Source organism: Urocitellus parryii, chromosome 1, assembly GCF_045843805.1.
Source record: "Urocitellus parryii isolate mUroPar1 chromosome 1, mUroPar1.hap1, whole genome shotgun sequence".
Taxonomy (NCBI): domain Eukaryota; kingdom Metazoa; phylum Chordata; class Mammalia; order Rodentia; family Sciuridae; genus Urocitellus; species Urocitellus parryii.
Genome location: NC_135531.1, coordinates 234,486,838 through 234,500,860, shown reverse-complemented (window position 1 = coordinate 234,500,860; position 14,023 = coordinate 234,486,838). Strand labels below are relative to the sequence as shown.

The 14,023-nt window shown below is 33.6% G+C and overlaps 1 protein-coding gene across 1 annotated transcript in view; it reads left to right on the top strand.

The window, feature by feature from the left end:
• Nckap1 (NCK associated protein 1) overlaps nt 1–11,472 on the top strand; it is a 97,379-nt gene extending 85,907 nt beyond the window's left edge. The window contains exons 27-31 of the mRNA XM_026391995.2: nt 3,781–3,874; nt 6,360–6,476; nt 7,308–7,417; nt 9,435–9,524; nt 10,555–11,472. Coding sequence (XP_026247780.1) covers nt 3,781–3,874; nt 6,360–6,476; nt 7,308–7,417; nt 9,435–9,524; nt 10,555–10,671 — 528 coding nt within the window. The 3' untranslated portion in view covers nt 10,672–11,472. The remainder of the gene's footprint in view (nt 1–3,780; nt 3,875–6,359; nt 6,477–7,307; nt 7,418–9,434; nt 9,525–10,554) is intronic.
• The last annotated feature ends 2,551 nt before the right edge of the window (nt 11,473–14,023 follow it).

Genomic DNA, 14,023 nt, shown 5'->3' with positions numbered 1-14,023 from the left:
ATAATATTTCCTTTTTCATTATGGATGTTAGTAATTTGAGTTTTCTCTCTCTTTCTCTTCATTAGCATGGCTAATAGTTTATCATTTTTAATTTTATTTTTTCAAAGAACCAACTTTTTGTATTGTCAATTTTTTCAGTTGTTTCATCTTCTACTGCTTTTGCAGTTGATTTGTTCTTCTAGGGCTTTGATATGTAATGTTAGATTATTTATTTGTTTACTTTTTCTTCTTTGAAGAAATGAACTCCCTGCAATGAACTTTCCTCTTAGAACTGCCTTCATAGTGTCCTAGAGATTATGATATGTTGTATCAATGTTCTCATTTACCTCTAAGAATTTTTTAATCTCCTCCTTGATGTCTTTTGCAACCCCTTGTTCATTCACTAGCATATTATTTAGTCTCCGGGTATTAGAGTATCTTTTATTTTTTATTTTATCATTGATTTCTAATTTCATTCTGTTGTAGTCTGGTAGAATACAGGGTAGTATCTCTACTTTTTTGTATTTACTAAGATTTGCCTTGTGGCATAATAAATGGTCTGTTTTAGAGAAGGATCCATGTGCTACTGAGAAGAAACTGTATTCACTCATTGATGGATCATATATATGGGTCAGTTAAGTCTAAGTTATTGATTATATTATTTAGTTCTATAGTTTCTTTCTTTAGCTTTTGTTTGGATGATCTATCCAGTGATGAAAGAGGTTTGTTATTATTGTGCTATGCTCTATTTGACTCTTGAACTTGAAAAGAGTTTTATTGATGAATGTAGATGCTCCATTGTTTGGGGCATATATATTTATAACTGTTATGTCTTATTGATGTATGGTTCCCTTCAGCAGTATGAAATGTCCATCTTTATCTCTTTTGATTTAGTTTGGTCAAAGACTACTTTATTTGATATGAGGATGGAAACCTCTGCTTGTTTACGTAGACCATGTGAATATTATATTTTATCCCAACCTTTTGCCTTCAGTCTGTGGGCATCTTTTCCTATGAAATGAGTCTCTTGAAGGCAGCATATTGTTGTTTTTTTTTTTTTTTATCCAATCTACCAGCCTGTGTCTTTTGATTGGTGAGTTTAGGCCATTAACATTTAGGATTATTATTGAGACATGATTTGTATTACTAGTTTTTTTGTTTAGGTTTTGGTATTTAGCTTGACTTGGTTTCTCCTTTGGTTGGCTTTTCCATTATTGTAGTTCTTCCCTTTGCAGATTTTCGTTGTTGTTTTTCATCTCCTCTTCGTGGAATATTTTGCCAAGAATATTCTGTAGTGCAGGCTTTCTTGCTATAAATTCTTTTGGCTTTTGTTTATCATGGAAGGTTTCTATTTCATTGTCAAATTTGAAGCTTAAATTGCTAGATAGAGGATTCTTGGTTGGCATCCATTATCTTTTAGAGCTTGGTATAAGTTGTTCCACAATCTCCTGGCTTTGAGAATCTGGGTTGAAAATTTTGCTGAGATCCAAATTGGTCTTCCCTTATAGGTAATCTGATTTTTCTCTCTTGCAGCCTTTAAAATTCTATCCGTAGGGCTGGGGATGTGGCTCAAGCGGTAGCCTGGCATGCATGCGGCCCGGGTTCTATCCTCAGCACCACATACAAACAAAGATGTTGTGTCCGCCGAAAACTAATAATAAATATTAAAAAAGAATTCTCTCTCTCTCTCTCTTTAAAAAAAAATTCTATCCTTATTCTGTATGCTAGGCATTTCATTATAATGTCTCTTGTAATTTTGTACATTTGGTGTCCTATAGGCCTCTTGTATTTGATTTTCCAATTCATTCTTCATGCTTGGGAAATTTTCTGGTATTATTTCATTGAAGAGATTGTGAAGAGATTTGGTCTTTTAATGGTATCTCATAATTCTTTGATATTCTTTCTGTTCATGGTTTCTTACCATCTTCACTGTGAGGACAACTTTATTTTCAAGATTGTATCTTTTGTCTTTGTCTGAGGTCCTATCTTCCAAGTGATCTAGTCTGTTGGTGGTACTACCTGTTGAGTTTTTTAACTGGCTTATTGTTTCTTTCATTTCAAGGATTTCTTTTTTTTTTTTTTTTTTCATTATCTCTACTTCTTTCTTGAAGTAATCTCTTGCAACTTGTATTTACTCTCATCTCTTTGTTGGTGTGATCAATGGTTGCCTGTTTTTTCTCTTATCTCTTTGGTGGAATGTTCAATTTTTGCCTGTATCTGCTCACTTAGGTTGTTCTTTAATTCCAAAATCATTTTAGTTATGTATATTCTGAACTCCTTCGCTGACATTTCATCTACTGCACTATCTATGGATTCTATTGTTGTAGTATCTTGGTTTGTTTGGAGCACTTTCCTCCCTTGTTTTTTCATGATGTCTGTGTGTTTTCCTCTCTTGCAGTGTAGATCCAAGTTATGACAGCTTTTGCCCTATTGTCTTATAAAGTGTCCCTATAGGTTACCAATACCTCATTTTTAAGGGGGAGATCAATGTTATAGCACTCAGTGTACCCAATGTGTAGCCATATATCAGTTAGCTATTATTTTTACATTTACAGTCTTGTCACTATAATCAGAAATGATGAGATCGATTATCTTCTACCATAGAGTCAATAGGTTTGTGTAATGGTTTACAGTTTCTAAAGGTAGAAGGGAGCCTGGGGGCTTGGCTGAGATGTTTATGAGGTAGAATGTGAAAATATGGAGATATTAGATGATTTGACTAGTGAGAGGGTAATCATGAGAAGTTGGCTGTTAGTAGGAGAATCAAGAGATAGGCAACCCCATTCAAGACTCCCTTACCTCAGCAATAGAATAACTGTTATCACTCCTAGTAGAGAAACCTCTGGTGCAGCCAGACCCACGGGGACCTTGGTGATGTCTTACCAGGTCCTTATTGTTGTCCCTTGATAGAAGTAGCGATATCCCAGTTTCATGGTGGTGGCAGCCTCAAGCCTCTATGTATTCTGATGTTGGGCTGTGGACCCACACTTTGGTGAATCAGGAATTCCAGCATGGGGTAACTCTCCATATGGTGTGCTGGGGTTGGTGTCTCTCTGTGCAGCAGTGTGGCGGGCGAGCTGGGCCTCTCTCTGGATATACGGATCTCGGTGTGGCAGAGCAGGTGGGCTCTCCCCTAGTATTACTTTTTTTATCCCCAGAACTTTTTTTATTATTATTTATTTATTTTTTTGTGGTGCTGAGGATTGAACCCAGGGTCGCACATGCTAGACAAGCACTCTACCGCCAAGCCACAACCCCAGCCCCCCTAGTATTACTTTTGACTTGATATTTTATATCTCTTTTTTTTTTTTTGAGAGAGAGAGAGAGAAAGAGAATTTTTTAATATTTATTTTTTAGTTTTTGGTGGACACAACATCTTTATTTTTATGTGGTGCTGAGGATCGAACCCAGCGCCCCGCACATGCCAGGCGAGCGCGCTACCACTTGAGCCACGTTCCCAGCCCTTATATCTCTTTTGACTTAGTATTTTATAATTATGCTTCTGAGAAAAATAGTAACTTTAGAATGACTCTGCTGAAATTTGCCACAGAAAATATACAAGTTTTGTTTGGCCTAACAGTAGGAGGTGATAGCCAGCAGTGAATCAAAGTAATAAAGCAATTGTTCAGTGTAGGCTAATTACCGTATAGCTATAGTTTCTGCGTATGCCAAGTTTCAGAAATTCTCTTGTATTCTTAATAAGCAGACTGTGATTTGAACAGTAAATTTTTTCTTACTAGAGTGAACTCTCAGAAATTTCTTAACATATTTCTTATTCTGTAATTCTTGTATTTTTGTCAGGTTGCAATGAATGTGTATGAATTATCATCAGCTGCTGGATTACCTTGTGAGATTGATCCTGCCTTGGTTGTAGCTCTGTCCTCACAAAAATCAGGTAAAATGCATTAGTACACATGTAGTTAAAATTATCCAGGCAACATAGATATTTAGGTGTGATAGTCATCCATTTATTCAAATACTTGCTTTACGTTTAAACTGTGTTTATAATTTTTGGTGTTGATACTATATCAGTAGACAAAAAGACAAAAGATCCCTGCCATCTGGAGTTTATACAGTAGCATAGTTTTCACGTAGATGATCTCTTAACTATGGACTAGATGAGGTTACTAAAGTGGCTTAGTGTATATATATGCAGCAGTGGAGAGGATCAAAGTGTGAATTGAGTCTTTCCTTCAGAGCTCCAGGAAAAGAGGAAGAGACACCAAAAAACCAACAGAGAAGAAAGTATCAGTGAATTTGAAGAACACTAGAGAAGAGCATCTTTCCAGAAAGAATGATTAACTATGTAGAGTTAAAGAGTTATGCTGACAAGATCAATGTCAATCGAGTTTTAGGGGCAAAAGACAAACTAGAGAGCCCTTAATGATGAATAAGAGGAAAGGAATTTAGAATTAGTTGTTTTATAGTAAGTATAAAGCAACTCAAATAATTTTTTTGTAAAGGGAAACAAAATTATAGTAGCTATAGACAGGAGAAAAATCAATGGAAGGCTGCATGTGCGCGTGCTGCTGGGGATCAGACTCAGGGCCTCCCACGTTAAGCAAGTGTTCTAGTTCTGAGCTATATCCTCAGCCCATGAGAAGGATTTTTTTTTTTTTTTAAAGATAGAAAAGGTAACAGTTTTTGTATGCTGGTGGGAGACGGTCGGTCCATTTGATAGCAAAAATTGGTGTCTAGAAAATGGTGTGCTATTTTAATTGGACTAGAGTTATTTACCATAAAGAATTTGTGCATCATTAAATAATGTTAAACATTTCAAATAACTTTAAGGCCAACCTTTTGATATGTAGTACTCAGAAGCTCTGATGACTCTGGATTTGTTTACAATTTAAATAGCATTTCTTCTGTTTCTGGTACTGAAATGCTTTCCCCCAACCCTTTGAGGCAGTAGTAGTATGGTGTTTTGTTAGGTTTATCAGTTCCTTTCTCATTTAATGATTTTTTTTGTTTCTTCATTCATATAGTATGTTAATTATAATCATGTGGGTAATTATTACTTGATTTGCTATAGCTATTTTTTCAAATAATCAAGTTTTTGCAAACATTGTGGCTTTTTTCTTGTGTTCAATTCTTAATTATATGTGATGGTAAATAGTAGGGTCCTGGAAGTTCTCAGGTATCTGATAAGAGGCCAAATGTCTATGTAACTCACAATTTGAGTATATGTTACAATAAATATTTTATAGAAAGTTACTGTCTTAAAAGATTTAAGGTAGTTACAGATATCTTCATTCATGGTGGTTCCATCTGTCTTCTGAAGTAGAGACTAGAAATCCAGTTTACTTTCCATATATATCTTTAAAAAAAAAAAAAATATATATATATATATATATATATATACATACATATACATATATTTAGTTGTGGATGAGCCCTTATTTTTATTTTTTTTTTTTAATGTGGTACTGAGAATCGAATCCATGCCTCACACATGCTAGGCAAGTGCTCTACCACTGAGCCAAACCTCAGCTCCACTTATATATCTTTTAAATAGTAAATTTCAAATCAGTCATATTTACTTCAGGAAAAATCAAGGATTTGGGGGGTGATTATAATAATTTATGAGGTAAATTTTCTAAATTGTAGTATAGAATTATAGTAATTTATCATCAGTTTTCATTTGGGAGATATTAAGATTCAGTTATTCTAACTAAATAAAATTTTAAAAATAAAATGTTGCCTTAACTGTTTCATTAAAGTCCCCCAAAATAATGCCTGAGTAGGGCTGGGGCTTTAGCTCAGTGGTAGAGCGCTTGCCTTTCATGTGTGAGACCCTGGGTTTGATCCCCAGCACCACATAAAAATAAACAAATAAAGATATTGTGTAAAAAAAAAAAAAATATATATATATATATATATATATATATATATATATATATATGTATATATATATCAGCTACTCAGGCATATACATATATGATAGTATATGATAGTATATGTATATGCCTGAGTAACTGATAAGAGCCAGTGGTAATAAATATTTTTAAAATATTTTTATTATTAGTGTAATATAGTTATGTGTAATATTGGGGGTTCATTTTGATATAATCATACATTCAGAGAATATAATTTTTTTCTTTTTAGTTCTTACTACGTCCTCTTTCTATTCCTTCCTTGCTCCCTATTCCCCTTCCTCTACTTTACTGGTCTTCTTTCTATTTTTTCTGTATTTCTTATAACAAAATTGTGACCAGGTTTAAAGAGTTCTGTGAAAATACTTTAATTTTTTAGTAAAATAGTCAAATTTAAAATAATTATCTAAATAAATATAAATTTTTACATTTAAAAAGTTTAAATTATCAACTCTTAACTAATCTTGAAGAAATTGCTTAATTTTATTCTTAATTTTTCTCCAATAGAAAACATTAGTCCAGAAGAAGAATATAAAATTGCCTGCCTCCTCATGGTCTTTGTAGCAGTTTCTTTGCCAACACTAGCTAGTAACGTAATGTCTCAGTACAGCCCCGCTATAGAAGGTAATCATGGTTTAAAATTGTTTGGGCAATGAAAAAAATCATTGGTTTTGGTATAGTAGCTATTTTTCTCTTCAGGTAATTGATGCTCCTTTATATGACTTAAGTTCTGCCACTTAACTAGCTATGTAACCTGGGGTAGTGTATTTCTTTTTTGAAGCCCTAGTTTCTGATATCTAAAATGTATGTAAGTGAGTTCACACATGGCTGAACGTATGCATGTTAGAGTATGGTGAGGGAGTATCTAGATCATAGGATTATTTTAAAGATTGAATGATAAAATAATTGTAAAGGATCTTATTGTCTTATGTTTCAGTGATAGTATGAAACCAATGCATGATTTCTTTTAAGGATTTTTTTAAAGTGTATATATGTTTAATATAATACAGACCTGAACATTTTTTGTTACCTTGCTATATTACCTATTTTTTTTTTTTTTTTTTGGCACTGGGAATTGAACTCCGGGGTGCTTAACCATTGAGCCACATCCCCATCCCTTTTTTATATTTTATTTAGAGACAGGGTCTCACTGATTTACAAGTTCCTTGCTAAGTTACTGAGGATAGTTTTGAATTCGCGATCCTCCTATCTCAGCCTCCTAAATCGCTGGAATTACAGGTGTGCACCACCACACCCAGTGATATATTACTTTTAAAAACACTAGTCTTTATGAAAGTAAAAGGAGAACAAATCAGTTTGTGCCCCAACTCTTTTAATCATTATTTATTTATAGAGATTGTGAAGTCATCAAAGACTTGCCTTCTATTTCTTGATAGTTGAGGGTTGCACAGATATTTTGGGATCAACATAACCTTATTTGTACTTTTCTAAAAGGGCACTGCAACAACATACATTGCTTGGCTAAAGCCATCAACCAGATCGCAGCAGCTTTATTTACAATTCACAAAGGAAGCATTGAAGACCGTCTTAAAGAATTTCTGGCGGTATGTACAATCAGAAAACAAAACTCATAAAGAAAACTAAAAATTATAAGTGTGAGAGGTAATAGAGTAAATGCTCTCTCTGTCTCTGTCTCTCTTTCTCTGACATTTTATTGAGCATCCTTTAATGACATATTTGTTTTCACATTCTTTTCTCAAGTATATAAAGTACGTTTTCCTTTTAGTGTTTATTGGGTGTTTTATTTTGGAGGGAGGAACATGTGAAAGCAAGGCATTAAAATCAAGGAACAGTCACTCCATAAGTTCTTCATACAGTTTCTGGTTTTCATTCATTGCAACTTTGATGAACGTTAGTGCATTAGCAATAGTGAATGATTCCCACCACTGTATTATGTCCAGATTAGATCTGTATCAATTGCTGATTGAACGCAGTCAAATACCAAGTGGGTGTATGTGGCCTTGACAAATTGAACAATGCATGGACAAGGGACTGATGCAGAGATTGTATTTGGAGGTAAAAATACAGCCTCTACTTTTTCATTTTCATAGTGGACAGATTCTAGAGTGCTAGGTACATTACCTGTTAATAGACTTTAGGATTCCAACCGTTCTTCCTCTTCCACTTATTTTTTCACTTCTGAGATGAAGCATTGGAAGAACCATTCCATAAACAAGCAATTGGTACCTGTACTATTTCTGATTATGTTGCCAGAACATGGGTAGATGATTCTTACTTTGAGAACTCTTAGGTTCTTCACCCTGTACCTTGTGTGACTGGCTGTATCATAGTCCCTGCAGTGTTGATACATAGTATCAGAGTTAATCTGTCCTTTAAATTCTATTTGGCATCTTCTTCTAGAAGAGCCTGGTTTCGTCACAATTGAAGACTTGGAGAAGGTATCCTTTCTCCTTCATCAGTATCTTTGACTCTACTGAAAATATAGCAGCAGTTTCTTCATTAGCAAATGCAGCCTCTCCAGTAATTATTATAGTTTTCAAACCAAACCTGTTTGTGAATCTCTGCAATCATCCCTTATTTGGAATAAATGGTGTGGAGACATTTCATTTTGGGGAATCCTTTGCTGAAAAGTCTTTATATATAGTTTTAGTTCTTTCTTGCACATGTTGCCATAATTTGGAATACCTTTTCTGTTTGTGTCTTCTATCCCAAATTCAATGCCTTTCTCATTTTAAGCAAGCACTTGATATGTAGTATGGCTATAACCTTACTATTTTGAGATGTGACAGCAAACTAGCACAAATTTCTTCTTCCTACATAATTTTAAGATAGAAGATTTGTTCTTACTGTAAATCTTAGCAGTCTTAGTATATGACCTTTCTCTAAGTTGACAGCTTTGACCTTTTTACTTACAGGAAGCAGTTAATTGCTTTTCTTCTCTTTGGCCTATCCAAACTGCCAGCATCACTGCTATTGTGCTTTTGGGCTATAACACAGTAAATTAAGGGTTATTGGAACACAAATACTACATTAGTGCCACAGTCAATCTGATAACTAAGACAGTTAACTGAATGCCTGTTGGGTAGGTAGTATATACAGTATGGATATGCTGGACAAAGGGATGATTCATCTCCCTGGCTATATGGAAGGGTATGGTATGAGATTTCATCACATTGCTTAGAATGGCATGGAATCTAAAACTTAGGAAACGTTTATTTCTGTAATTTTCCAGTTCGTATTTTCTGACCCTGAAAAGTGAAATCAGGAGCAGGGGTGGTGGTGGTGGTGGTGGTGGTGGTGGTGGTGATAGAGGTGATAGAGGTAGAGAAACCACTGAGTATTTAATACAGGTACTGGTAAGAGAGAAAATAATATGAATCATTTTGAAAACTGTGTTTTCAAGATCAATAAGAATATTTGATTACATTTATACCTTAATAGCTCTCTAAATTATTGCTTGAATGAAGATATCTAAGTTTATCATTACTTTATATGTAGTACTGAATGATTGAAATGTGTTGGAAGGTGAAGCATTCTGAAAATAAATTAGTAACTGATGAACATTTTGTTAAAAACTCAATATGTACATGTACTTTTAAGCTTGCATCCTCCAGTCTACTGAAAATTGGCCAGGAAACAGATAAAACTACAACAAGAAACAGGGAATCTGTTTATTTACTGTTAGATATGGTAAGTTTTATTTTAATTTTCATTAATAATGAAAGTAATTTGAATGTCTTTTTCTTGGTGCTGAATTATTATGTTTTGCTTTTATTGGTAGATTACAGTATGTAATAGCTGGGTTCATTTTTACATAATCATGTATGCATGGAATTTAATTTACCCCATTTCAATCCCCATCTGAATGTCTTCATTTCTTGTATTCACTCAACCCAGGCCATATTACTTTGTAGAAATTGCTGAAAAGACTGGCATCACTCATTTTATCATTAAGCTAATATCAGAAAATAGTAAAATCAAAGTTAGCATTAACTAAGAGGGTATTCTTTTATGAAGGGCTTTTCAACCTGTTGGGAAATACTTGGGCCTTATTTTTTCCCAGTTTATGAGTTTCAGTTCTCTTCCAGTTTACTGATTTTTCTCCATTCTGACTATTTTGCCCATGTACTATAGTTTCCTATAATTCTCTCTGCCTTGTCAGTTCCTTCCCTACAGTGTCTCTGATCCAGCTATGCTTGTTTCTCCTGCCTGGCTCTTCCTTTACTTAAGAGTCATTTACTTTACCTGCAGAGTTCTGTGTCTGTCTTAAAGACTTAACATAACCCACAGTTGAAATCTTTTTCTAGGTAGTCTTTCCAGGTAATCTTACTCTGGCATACATTAATCTTTCTGCTCTTTTGAACTCTTAATATTTATAGCTTCTCACTTAATTATAGTTGGTCTTAGGTTTGATTTTGATTTCTAATTTAGTCTTGAGTCTCTAGTTAAACTTAATGGTATGGACCATATTTTAAATATTTTTATATTCTTTTTTATGTCTAGTATATTGTTGAAGACAATGAAAATGCTCAATATTTTTCTACTGATTGATTTCATTGGAAATTAGCATTTTAAAACATTTTGATAGAATTCACTATGACACATTTACATTGTAGATTTTAAAGTAAAGGGAAAATAATTTGTGTTTATTTCTAATTAGAGCAGTAAATGTTCCTATTGCAAATAACCTGAATTTTGTTGCATTTTTGGAATTTTTCAGATTGTACAGGAATCACCATTCCTGACAATGGATCTTTTGGAATCTTGTTTTCCTTATGTGTTGCTGAGAAATGCATACCATGCTGTCTACAAACAAAGTGTTACATCTTCTGCGTAAAATATCTACTTATTCAAGACAAGCACGCATTTTTGTTGCCTCGGTTTTATCTGTAAACTGTGGAACTATTTTACCTTAAGGCCTGAAAAACAGTTTTGTGGATTATAAATTGCTTTCATACGGTTGTATTTTCTGATCATTGGTTTCTTAATATAATTGTACTACAGTAGGTTAATTTAGTTTGCACATTACTGAATTCACTGAAATTATTCCTATAATTTTAGAGTATCATTTGTTTGAAAGACATACATTATCTATATGTTTTTGATATTTGATAATGGGAAAAAAACCTTTGCTTGTTTATTTCTGAAAAAAAAATTGTATTTAGTGATTATTTTAGATAGTGATATTATAGCATTCATCTGTGTGTAAATTATTTCATATAGGGAAGAGTTCTGATCTGTACCTATGTTCTTATTGAAAACAAAATTGGATGTGCATTTCTGTGATGTTATGAATACATTTCTACTTTATTTTGAAACAATTGCCAAACTAAATACTCTAACACTGTATAACATTAAAAATGTTAAAGAACTGCTTAGTGTTAGAAGCAGGTCATGTCCCAAAATTCTAAAACAGCAGCATATGTTGTTGCTTGTATAAAGCCTAGTGATAATTTTAGAATAATTTCATGGTGCCCTGTTGGCATTAGCACTACCATTGTATCCTGCTGTATAATAAACAATCTTAGACATTTATCAACTATTGATACAAATGTTAGTCCCTAACCACTTTTTATATGTTTTAAATTTTTGAAATTCAAGTGTACCTGCCATAACATAAAATAAACAATAGACTGTATCACAGTTTGAATGATTTCTTTAATTAAGATCTTTGGAAATTTATCCCACAATGTGAAAGTTCCAGTGTAAACTTAGTTTAGGAGAATCTGAAGTATAGCATTTGATACCAAGTCAGCTACTAAAAGTCGTTTTTTTGTTTTGTTTGTGTTGCTAGGGATTGAACGTAAGACCTTGCACATGCTAGAAAAGCATTCTACCTCTGGGTTGCATCCCCAGCCCTTTGTTTAAATGTTTTGAAAAATATTCCATTGGAAAAAATATTTCAATTAGCAAATAAAATTACATGACATTATTTTAAAATGAAGAACTAAAAGAAAATTTGTGTGCCATTAGCTCAATAATTATATCTGTTAACAAATGGAGTTATTTAAAAGAATAGGGGGACATTGAATGATCATGGAACTAGTGTGAATGTTGTTCAGAACTGTAACATCAGTGAATAATGAATGGGAAATACATAAAGGGCCTTTTGCTTGGTGGTTGGCACGTAGAGCAAAGCAACTCATTTAGTTTGAAAACTCACCAGATGTTTTGCTCTTTGATTGGCATTGTAAAGGCTGTTACTCAACAGCTTTGTGTCTGGATATCATAAAGAGCTGTTGTTCACAGCTTCCTGTGTATACACTAGTAGCTTGTGTGGAGATAAAAGAAAGCTGATGTGAACTCAGTTAGAATATTTCTAACTGAGTGGAATGAAATTACTGTGTCATAAGATTATCATACTGTGATTTTTGTGTACAATTTATTCAGTTTATATTTAAGGCAGGGAATGGTTGTCACTGTTGAAAAATTTTAGTAGTTCCCATGGGATTTTTTGAGAAGAAATTTTAAAAAGAATAGTTTCAGAGTTAAAGTAGTCTCAACTGTTCACTGTGTAGTCAGGCTAAGATTTAATGCAGTTGACTTCAAAATATTAGAGAGGCAATAATTTTGTTGGCAATGCTATCTTGAAAAGTAAAATAGGTATTTGAATATGTGTACTTTGGAATATCTGCAAGAGAATAAGGTTACAAAATAGGCATTTTCTACCACTGTTAATAACAAGAAAAAATCACGCTTTCATAGTCATCTGAAGTTTCTCTTTTCCAAAATTTCTTTCTCATATACACAAACTTCCTTAATGACTTATATTTTATTTGATTACCCCACCCCCCATGGGGTTGGAGGCCCAAAGGCAACTTGGAGGAAAAAGTTAAAAATAAATTGATTAACTATTATTTTTCATGTCTTGTTTTACCCTTTGTTATTTTCCTTTAAACTTACACTTTTTCCATTGTTTTCTGTACAGTAATATGATCATACCATAATACTGACCTGTAATCTGCTTATTTCATTCAAAAATAGAAATTTTTTGGTATTCTTTTTAGTGCATTCATATATACCATGACTAATTTAAAATTTTTTATTTGGATGAACATGTAGACAATTTCTTGTTTTTCATTATTATAAGTGTCTTGTATCTATATCTTGGTGAACTTGACCTGTTATTTCCTTAGGAAATTTCAGAGAAGTCAAATTGCTTGCTTTTTACCACTTTTCCATTTATTCACTAAGCAAATGATAAATATTTAGCAAATAGTTTTGGATGCTTGGTGATATTTAGCAAATAGTTTTGGATATAATGGTGAGCAAAATAGTTTCCCTTTTCCCCTTTCCCAGTTGCATTTTAGTGCTGGTGGACAGTAAAGGGAGCAGCCTTCTACTGATGATAGCAAAGTGTCTATGATGATATGCTGGGAGGCAGTAAGGGAGTCTGTGGGGGCACTACTGTAGAAAGTGTCATCAGAAAGACCTGAAGAGGACATGCTTAAACTAATACATGAAGGATCAGCATGAACCAGAACTGGACAGAGGCTGAGCAGTGTAGGTAAAGGCCCAGGAGGCAAGCACAAACTTGACATGTATGAGAAGTTAGTGAACAGTGTACCTGTTAATATCTCTGGCATAAGGAGTGGTCAGGGACTTTCTATTAGCCTCCCATTTGGCTGACCAGCTCTTTTACTTTCCCAGTCAGCCTTCTTTCTTTCCTTGCTTGTTTAATCAGTTCACATCCAGTCTAACCCTGGTTGGTTAATAAATAAATAAATAAATAAACAAACAAACGAACATGAATTCACTGATATGCTGTGGCATTAATCTGAAAATGGTAAAATCTGTTGTATACTATGAGGTCTTCTGAACCAAGCCGAAATTTTGCCAGTGAACTGTTACCTACTAGTTAATGTAGTATGTAATCATGTTCATTCTATTATAGTGACTTGTTTAGGTGATATTTCAGCTACCTATTTGTAAGATTTTTGTGAATAATACTTAAAGTAGTAACTCCTTACATCTTTCTTTGATTACTTCTTCATAGTTACTTGAAATGACAGCATAAACCCTCAATTCATTGGATGGCATTAGTCTGCATTTCTAAATAGACAAAATGCCCTCTTTTGTGAAGATTTGCCATGATCTCTGTCTTTGGGGAAGAAGATTTGTTTGAAAGTTTTCATGTCTTAATCTTTAATACAAAAAATGCTTTTTTTGGGGGGGGGTGATTATGATGC